Raw genomic sequence first — 10,158 nt, 5'->3', positions numbered from 1 at the left:
TTTTTATATATATGTATATATATCACAATGTGTTTTATATTATTCAAAGTAGTCACCCTTTGCTTTGATTATAGCTTTGAACACTGTTGGCATACTCATGCTGTGTCTTTGTGAGACACAGAGGGGGTGAACGGATGATCTCTGCACATGTGGTTCCCCTGGTGAAGCATGGAGGAGGAGGTGTGATGGTGTGGAGGTGCTTTGGTGGTGATACTGTCACCAGCAAAGCCCTCATCAGATCTTGCTCATTTGGTTTGTGAAAGTATACTGTAGTTTTACTTAATAAAATGCACAATTCTAGCTAGCTGTCATAATTTCTTTGAGGAATAAGTATTCTAAAAAAAATACTGCTTTATCAAAGTCTTAAAACAGATTTTGTACATTTATTTGTGATATCAAATATATTGCATGATTTATTTAAATGTTATACAAGTTCAAAAGCCTACAGTGTCTTTCCTAGTAGGTTTTTGTTAACTCCACCATGTATAGATTTTAGGGAGCTTGTGTCAAGATAAACTTAAAATTACATAATGCTAATATGTAATATAGTGGTGGAAAGAACATAGAAGATTTTAGAATAAATATTGCACTTAAAGGAGTTTAGACAGCATGACATCAGAGAACAATTAAACTGGTTTGCGTTGGAATTCCGTTTCCAGTGCCTGAGTTCAGGTTTGTAGAGATTTCAGAGCACCTGCAGGTTTCTGTCTGAAATATTTTCACTGGACGGAGTTCAAACTATGAGGGGAAAAAACTGCAGCAGCATTACGCCATTCTTCCCTCTTGGAAAAAAGGGATTTAAACAAGTCTCTTACAAGATATACCGCAGAATGGTTGGAGTTGAAGCGAAGTCGAGTATTCTCCTTTCAATGTAAACCTTCACGGACATCTACTGTATATTGGAAAACGAGAAACAGGACATTTGCATCACTATGGTACTGAATATCGGATCTGGGAGTAGCGGTTTGCATAGGCCTAGTGGAATTTACCATAGAATACCGAGTTCTAGTCCACATTTTTGCTTTTGCAAAGTTGTTCATGTTTATTTATTTCAAACGGGAAAAGCCTGTGCACTTCTCCCTGGCTAAAATTCAAAGGAAGATCAGAGGATGAAAGAACTGAAACATCTCCCTCTTTTATTGGGGTGTTGGACTCTCTTATACCTGGACATTATCCTAGCGTCACTGAGCCATAGCGGGACGGCACATCGCGCGCCCGAGGGTCGAGGAAAGGAGCACACAGACGCAGCAGGTGAAGGAGACAACCCGGGAATGGACTCAACTGCCAAATCGACTGCAGGAAACTACAGCACTGCGTTTAGGAAGTATCCAACTGTCGCGAGGATCACGCGAATTAGGACAGGAGCTCCGTTGATAAAGGGCGAGCCAGCCAAAGCAAAATCTGTGGCATCAGTATTATCACGGAATCGCATAGCGGCAAGTCGTGGTCTTGGAGCTATCAGTTTGCGGCACAAGGAGGCTGCGCGCGCTTGGGTACCCGGGGAGGATGCTACGAAAGCAGCTGCAGCGCCTGCTCCCGTAGCGCTAAGCGTGCAAACAGCCAAAGGCGCTGGTACACCTAGACAGAGCAAAGGGAGAACTTTCCCCAGAGCTGTAACATTAGAACGAACTGCGCAACTTAGAGACGTTGCTATGCAAAAGCACATCGCTCCATTGGCCCAAAGGAATGCCAAAACAACAGGCAAACTGAGTGACCGGGACTCTCCGAAGCATCCATTGGTCACTCCGCACGACTACATGTTGTCACTGTATTGGTCATTATCCACAGGAGAGGTGAACACTAGCATGTTGCACGAGGCTGGCATGGCCAACACCATCACCAGCTTCGTGGATAAAGGACAAGGTAAACATTTTAAGTCATATAAACATTGATTTATAAAAACTCTATTGTGTCCATTACTATAATGTGCCTTACAATAAAGGTTTTATTGCTTGCAAAGTCACAATAAGACTTATAAATTATTAATGCGTGAAAAATTATGTTCCCATCTCCCAACAAAAATATATTTATCATGAAGACTGATACAAAACTCTGAAAATGCTTGCTTAAACACACAGACAGTCAAAGAAGCCAATAGAGCTGCAGGGCTCATCAAAACAACCTCTTTATTAGAAAAGTAAAGTCAAGCCAAATTCAAAGCTAACTTGAAAGTAAGTCAAAAGGTTTCCCTTGCTTGTCTACTGTGGCTAACATTTGGTTTCTTGCAGTTTGACATAATCGCTTTTCATGTTAGTCATGGATGTGTCACACCATCAGTAACCATATGTGCTTTCCCTCACTGATTTACAGCCTTTCAAGTGTAAATAAATAGACCACTGAGGCCTCTATGTAATGTTTTCTTTACCATGTAAAACTGTTTAAAATGATGTTTAAATGATGTTGGTTTAATATTTCTAGCTGTTAAAGGTTTACATTTCAAGCACTTAATGTACTTTTAATTTAGACTTTATTTGTGTAAGGTGTCCTCAGCAAATTCTTACTGACCTTCCTCCTTGTATGGCATAAGGAGTAACTGATCCTTTGCCAGACATGACTTTTTTCATGTGCAAGACAGAACACTTCTTTATTCTTCTTCCTCTTCTTCTTCACCACCATCTCCTTTTTTATTCTCCTTTTCCAATTTGTCAGTTTCATGTGTTTTAATCTCTGGTTGTGCTTCTAAACCCACAAGTCACTTCACACTGATATAGCCCATTCTCCACTCTTTCTCAATATCTTTTGTGTTGTTCAGATGGTTTTGGTCCACTTTTACCAACTGCCATATGAGACGTGGTGGTAGGTCCACTGGTAAACAGCTGCAGGTCGATAATAATGGTCTGTTTACAGTTCACTGTGGTCTGTAGTTAGCAAATGTCTGGTTTTAATATACTTTTGAATGCATTATGCCTGTATGACATTTCTGGCTTTTATTTGTATATGTCCAGTCTTTCTCTCACCAAAAACAAAGAAACTCTTACCTACTGTGTGTTAACTGGATTGTTTTTTACAATTAACATCTCAACATTGTTATCATGCCCTTGACGCTGTAACTTTCTTTTACAGATGATCGTGTTCCCCAACTGAGAAGACAGAAGTATTACTTCAACATCAGTTCCCTGGAGAAGGAGGGGCTGTTGGGGGCAGAGCTGCGCATTCTCAGGAAACGACTGGCCGACCCACGCAAAGCTCTTTCCACTGGCGGAGTTTTCTGCCTGAAGCTTTTCACCTGTGCAGCAGGTAAGCAGAAGGCTACACTGCTCCAAACTCAAACCATCGAGGACCACATAACACCGAAATGGGAAGTGTTTGAAATTTGGAAACTATTCAAGAATTTCAAGAACACCGTCCAGCTTTGCTTTGAGCTGGAGGCCTTAGAACGAGGCCGCCCCGTGGACCTTAGGGCCCTTGGCTTTAGTCGTTTGGGAAGGCAGACCAAAGAGAAAGCATTTTTCCTTGTGTTCGGGCGCACAAAGAAACGTGACTTGTTCTACAATGAGATCAAAGCCCGTTCTGGCCAAGACAACAAGACGGTGTACGAGTACTTGTTCACTCAACGGCGCATGCGACGAGCTCCAGCCACCCGTGGAAAGAAGCTGGCCAAGAATCCTAAGCCTCGTTGTCACAAGAAGCAGCTGCACGTTAACTTCAAGGAGATGGGCTGGGACGATTGGATAATCGCTCCACTAGAATATGAAGCCTACCACTGCGACGGCATGTGTGATTTCCCCATTCGATCTCACCTGGAGCCCACCAACCATGCAATCATCCAGACGCTAATGAACTCTATGGACCCTGATTTGACTCCGCCTACCTGCTGTGTGCCCACTCGCCTTAGCCCAATCAGCATCCTCTACATTGACTCGGCCAATAATGTTGTCTACAAACAGTATGAGGACATGGTGGTAGAGTCCTGTGGCTGCAGGTAGCAATAGAAAAAAAAGTATCCAGGGACCTTACATAGTTCAGCCTGAAGCCTATTAAGTGGTTTTGTTTTGTTGAGAAACAGGTTAATAGTTTTAGGTATTTTTTAAATTTGTATCTATAACTTTTGGGGCATTTTTATGCTTTATTTCACAGAGAGAAAAGATAGTGTACTGAAGTAGGCCAGAATCAAACCCATGCAGCAAGGGCATATGTGCAACGGAGGTAACGGCTTTAACCCTTTGACCACCTTATCCTACAGGGCAAAACACTTTGATAGTTGACAGGAAACTAACACAAGCACTTCCTGAGCCTTCCGTATGCCTAAATGTATTATGTATTCAAATTGATATAGAGTGGACATAACAAGTCTACACTACCCTGTTAAAATGCCAGCTTGTGATGTAAAAGAATGAGATAAAGATAAATCATGTCAGAAGGTCCACGTTTAATGCAACCTATAACGTGAACAATTCAATTGAAAACCAAACTAAAATCTTTGAGGGGGAAAAATGTAAAACTCACAATAACCTGGTTGCATAAGTGTACACACCCTTAAATTAATACTTTGTTGAAGCACATTTTGATTTTATGACAACACTTAGTCTTTTTGGGTAGGAGTGTATTAACATGGCACATCTTGACGTGGCAATAATTGCCCACTCTTCTTTGCAAAAGCGTTCCAAATCTGTCAGATTGCAAGGATATCTCCTGTGAAGTCATGCTTTTTTGGATTTGGATGTGTGCTTTGGGTCGTTGTTGTGCTGAAAGGTGAACTTCATCTTCAGCTTTCTAACGCACGCCTGAAGGTTTTGTGCCAAAAATGCCTGGTATTTGAAACTGTACATAATTCCCTTCACCCTGACTAAGGTCACAGTTCCAGCTGAAGAAAAACAGCCCCAAAGCATGATGCTGCCACCACCATACTTCACTGTGGGTATGGTGTTCTTTGGGTGATGTGCAGTGTGGTTTTTGCGCCAAACATACCTTTTGGAATTATGGCCAAAAAGTTCAACCTTGGTTTCATCAGACCGTAACACATTTTCCCACATGCTTTTGGGGGACTTGATGTTTGTTTTTACAAACTTCAGCCGGGCTTGGATGTTTTTCTTTGTAATAAAAGGCTTCCGTCTTGCCACCCTACTCCATAGCCCATTGTTCCACAGCGGAGTGTTTAATGGAGACAAACAGATTAATGTATTGAGCCCTTTCAGCCATTAAGACCAGAACTATTCACCTAGCTAGTTTGGCCTTGCGTCTAAAAACATAAGCAATTATTTGAAACTTGCCTGTTGTAGTTGGGAATGGGAAGACAGTGTATTGGATCCTTGTGTTTTTATCGGAGTAATTGTTATTTATTTACTCTTTATTATTATATCTGTACAGTGGGACATCCCTCAATACAACACAGATTAATTGCACCAGCTTGTCGTTAGCTATGTACGTTAACTAATTGAATCCTGCGGGCCATATGTGTAAAACATTTTCAATTTTAAGATAGTCAGTTATTTTCATATTATAAATTGTGTGTACCATATCAGGTGTTTATGTCTGAAAGATACATTCACCATCCCCATCTCTTCCAATAACTATTTTTTTATTTAAAAGAAAACTTGTTTTATTGCAGTTATGTATTTAGAATGTAGAAGAACAATATATCTTCAGTGATCTTCAATTTGAGGAAAAACACTATATCACCCCACCCAATTCTCAGCAGTGCAACATGCGTGATATATTTGGGCACCAGGTGTGTCTGCACTTTATGAGGAGGTTAAGGAATGATATGGACGTATCCACTGATGTCCTGGTAAGAGATTTGAAACTGTTCATGTAAACTGATGTTATGCACAATCCATAAGAATTTCATTTTGTCTAAATCTATGACATTTTCTTTTTTTCACATTGATGCACAAAAATATTAATTTGATGGTTCACAGTTTGAACACATTGCTCATCATTAGTTTACACTCGAGAACAAAATGTCTTATATCTATAATTTTATGTGTCTCTTTGTGTTTGGGGTTGCATTGCTGTGAACTGTTGTTGCGTGTTGTCATTTGTTGGATACATGCTTGCCTGTCTCATTGCCTCTGTAAAGCAAATGAAACATTGGATAAAATAATCATAGCAGGGCTCAAGCATATGCCAAGTAAAACATGCACTTCTTGTATTTCACAAGTGGATAATCTTTTAGTCCAACTAATTCCCGTTTCACCAATTGCATTTTATCAATATAAATAGGATTATCGGTTCAAACCATATTTTTCCCTGTACTATACTTCTGGGGGAAAGTCAAATTATTTCTTAATACAATGGGGATGTAGTTAGAAATCATACATGGGAGAAAAAAGGTAGGATTGACATGGCAGTTGCATATACACTGAACAAAATTATAAATGCAACTTTCAATAAAATGCACCTGTGTTCGTTGTCCATAACACACGCCAGCCCATACCATAACCCCACCACCACAATGGGCCACTCGATCCACAACGTTGATATCAGCCAACCGCTCACCCACACAACCAACGAACTGCAGTCAGATCGAGACCCCGATGAGGATGACGAGCATGCAGATGAGCTTCCCTGAGACGGTCTCTGACAGTTTGTGTAGAAATTCTTTGATTATGCAAAACGATTGTTGCAGCAGCTGTCCGGGTGGCTGGTCTCAGACGATCATGGAGGTGAAGATGCTGGATGTGGAGGTCCTGGGCTGGTGTGGTTACACGTGGTCTGCGGTTGTGAGGCCGGTTGGATGTACTGCCAAATTCTGAAACGCCTTTGGAGACGGCTTATGGTAGAGAAATTAACATTTAATTCACGGGCAAAAGCTCTGGTGGACATTCCTGCAGTCAGCATGCCAATTGCATGCTCCCTCAAAACATGCGACATCTGTGGCGTGCTGTGTGATGGAACTGCACATTTTAGAGTGGCCTTTTATTGTGGCCAGTCTAAGGCACACCTGTGCAATAATCATGCTGTCTAATCAGCATCCTGATACACCACACCTGTGAGGTGGATGGATTATCTCGGCAAAGGAGAAGTGCTCACTAACACAGATTTAGACAGATTTGTGAACAATATTTGAGAGAACATAGTGTACATAGAGAAAGTCTTAGATCTTTGAGTTCAGCTCATGATAAATGGGGGCAAAAACAAAAGTGTTGCGTTTATAATGTTTTTCAGTGTATAATATACAGGTCCGGAAAAAATTAAGAGACCACTGCACCTTTTTCGTTCCTTTCCAAAAAAGTCAAAAAGGAAGGTTTTGAGTAAGGAAAAGAAGGGTTAAATTTAAGAGACGACTGCAAATTGAACGCTTCTGTTCCTCATTCAAAACTTTCCTTTTTGACTTTTTGGGAAAGGAAAGAAAAAGGTGCATTGGTCTCTTAATTTCGTCTGGTCCTGTATGTTTCTTGTTTTACACACTACAAACCATAAGTACAATTGCACGACTTTGGGATCCTAGATGGAAGTTTGTGTGGGGGGTGGTAAAAAATTTACCTCAAGGTTAGATTTAGCAGGTGTAATTTCATGCTAATTTATTAAATGTTACCCATATGTACAGTATATGCTAATTTGTTATTTTCTAACATTATTATTCAATAAATATAATGATAAAACATATATAAACATATAAACCATATGTGGTTTAAAAATAAAGCAAGTATAATTTCAAAGAATATTATTTGACATTCAATTAAACACCCAAATTACAAAATGAATGTCTGGATTCTTTTTTTTTTTATTGTTGGTTTTTAAAATACATAAACAGTGTCTTCAAGAACTCCTTTATGCAGTTTTTATGAAACAAAATATCTATAAAATTTTGTAGATTGTTGCTAGTAGTCCTGTCAGAGCTATCTGTTCATTTTGGAGCAATATGATGTAGCAACAACAATTCACCTTATTCAAACATGACATATACCGATAGTATTGCTATCTCAAACTGAATTAGTCAGGCAGCAGTCAAAGCAGAGATGCCCAGACTTCCCTCTCCCCAGACACTTCCTCCAGCTCTTCCGGGGGGTCACCGAGGCGTTCCCAGGCCAGCCGGGAGACATAGTCCCTCCAGCTTGTCCTAGGTCTGCCCCGGGGTCTCCTCCCGGTGGGACGGGACCGGAACACCTTCCCAGGAAGGCGTTCCTGAGGCATCTGAAATAGATGTGAAAAGGGAAAAACATCCAGTATGCGGCAGTCCTGTGGGCGAAAATGCCTTGTTGATGCTAGAGGTCAGAGGAGAATGGGCCGACTGATTCAAGCTGATAGAAGAGCAACTTTGACTGAAATAACCAGTCGTTACAACCGAGGTATGCAGCAAAGCATTTGTGAAGCCACAACATGCACAACCTTGAGGCAGATGGGCTACAACAGCAGAAGACCCCACCAGGTACCACTCATCTCCACTACAAATAGGAAAAAGAGGCTACAATTTGCACGAGCTCACCAAAAATGGACAGTTGAAGACTGGAAGAATGTTGCCTGGTCTGATGAGTCTCGATTTCTGTTGAGACATTCAGATGGTAGAGTCAGAATCAGGCGTAAACAGAATGAGAACATGGATCCATCATGCCTTGTTACCACTGTGCAGGCTGGTGGTGGTGGTGTAATGGTGTGGGGGATGTTTTCTTGGCACACCTTAGGCCCCTCAGTGCCAATTGGGCATCATTTAAATGCCACGGCCTACCTGAGCATTGTTTCTGACCATGTCCATCCCTTTTTGACCACCATGTACCCATCCTCTGATGGCTACTTCCAGCAGGATAATGCACCATGTCACAAAGCTTGAATCATTTCAAATTGGTTTCTTGAACATGACAATGAGTTCACTGTACTGAAATGGCCTCCAAAGTCACCAGATCTCAACCCAATAGAGCATCTTTATGATGTGGTGGAACGGGAGCTTCGTGCCCTGGATGTGCATCCCACAAATCTCCATCAACTGCAAGATGCTATCCTACCAACATGGGCCAACATTTCTAAAGAAGGCTTTCAGCACCTTGTTAAATCAATCCCACGTAGAACTAAGGCAGTTCTGAAGGCGAAAGGGGGTTAAACACAGTATTAGTATGGTGTTCCTAATAATCCTTTAGGTGAATGTAAATACTACAGTACTTTTATGGTGTAAACTTAAAATACATATGTTTTATTATTCATTTTTTTCATTTTTTTTTGATTAACCAATGTTTGTATATAAATATATATTATGATTCGTGATGGAAAAATAAAATATTTTATAATTGAGACTGGAAGACATTTCTCTGATATTGCCCGCTTATTTGTTCACATAAACAAACCAAACCACACTGAGTTTAGTTTACACGTAAGGAAACAACAATGACATTTTTTCTTAAATTCCAGAAGTCACAGAAACCAATAATGGAGTTATTTGGGCACATGGAATAATATTCCTTCACTATATGGGTCCAAAATGATAAAAAAAAAATAAACACATTAATAGTATAGTACACATCAGCAATATTGAAAAGAAATATGAAAGTGAATGATCAAAAATTTTATATAATAATATTACAGGTTTCAGTTGTTTTACAATGTTATTTTGTAATGAGAAGTCAGAAAGAAAATGGAACATTTCACATTGTCTTTTCAACTGTTTGAAGGAATGTATTTATGAAGCATACAGAACATTCTCCAATTCTCTAAATTCTCTTCTGCTGTAATTACTCTGAAAAACTGAAATCATTCTATGAATAATGGCAAGTTTCCTATGTGTGCTTTAAGCAGAAACATTAATTGCTTATTGGATCAGGTTACGTTGTCAGTATTTGTAGCCTGTGATTGTGGCAAAGTGTCAAACTAAATCCAATAGTACTGAATCAAGAGAAAGTATTTCCGGAAGTAATTAGAAACATATGCCCCATTTTCCACAGAGATACAGTGGGGAGAACAAGTATTTGATACACTGCCAATTTTGCAGGTTTTGCAACTTAGAAAGCATGTAGAAGTTTGTAATTTTTATCATAGGTACTCAACATTCAACTGTGAGTGACAGAATCTAAAACAAAAATCCAGAAAATCACATTGTATGACATTTAAGTAATTTAGTTGCATTTTATTGCATGACATAAGTATTTGATTCATCACAAAGGCAGAACATAATATTTGGTACAGAAACCTTTGTTTGCAATTACAGGGATCATATGTTCCCTGTAGTTCCTGACCAGGTTTGCACACACTGCAGCAGGGATTTTGGCCCACTCCGCCATATAGACCTTC

The 10,158-nt window shown here is 40.0% G+C and overlaps 1 protein-coding gene across 1 annotated transcript; it reads left to right on the top strand.

The window, feature by feature from the left end:
* Positions 1–984: 984 nt before the first annotated feature.
* gdf5 (growth differentiation factor 5) lies at positions 985–4,348 on the top strand. The gene is made up of 2 exons (XM_010866180.3): positions 985–1,863; positions 3,064–4,348. The coding sequence occupies exons 1-2, from the start codon at positions 1,110–1,112 to the stop codon at positions 3,924–3,926; spliced, it is 1,617 nt and encodes a 538-aa protein (XP_010864482.3). The 5' UTR covers positions 985–1,109; the 3' UTR covers positions 3,927–4,348.
* The last annotated feature ends 5,810 nt before the right edge of the window (positions 4,349–10,158 follow it).

This window comes from Esox lucius, chromosome 17 (assembly GCF_011004845.1).
Source record: "Esox lucius isolate fEsoLuc1 chromosome 17, fEsoLuc1.pri, whole genome shotgun sequence".
Taxonomy (NCBI): Eukaryota; Metazoa; Chordata; class Actinopteri; order Esociformes; family Esocidae; genus Esox; species Esox lucius.
The sequence above is the reverse complement of the archived record's forward strand: the minus strand, read 5'-3'. Positions and strand labels throughout refer to the sequence as shown.

Bases quoted from the DNA above. Each gene is read 5' to 3' on its own strand.
- gdf5 (XM_010866180.3), top strand. From the start codon at position 1,110: ATGAAAGAACTGAAACATCTCCCTCTTTTATTGGGGTGTTGGACTCTC. The intron at 1,864-3,063 runs GTAAACATTTTA...TTTCTTTTACAG, and splicing joins CTTCGTGGATAAAGGACAAG to ATGATCGTGTTCCCCAACTG.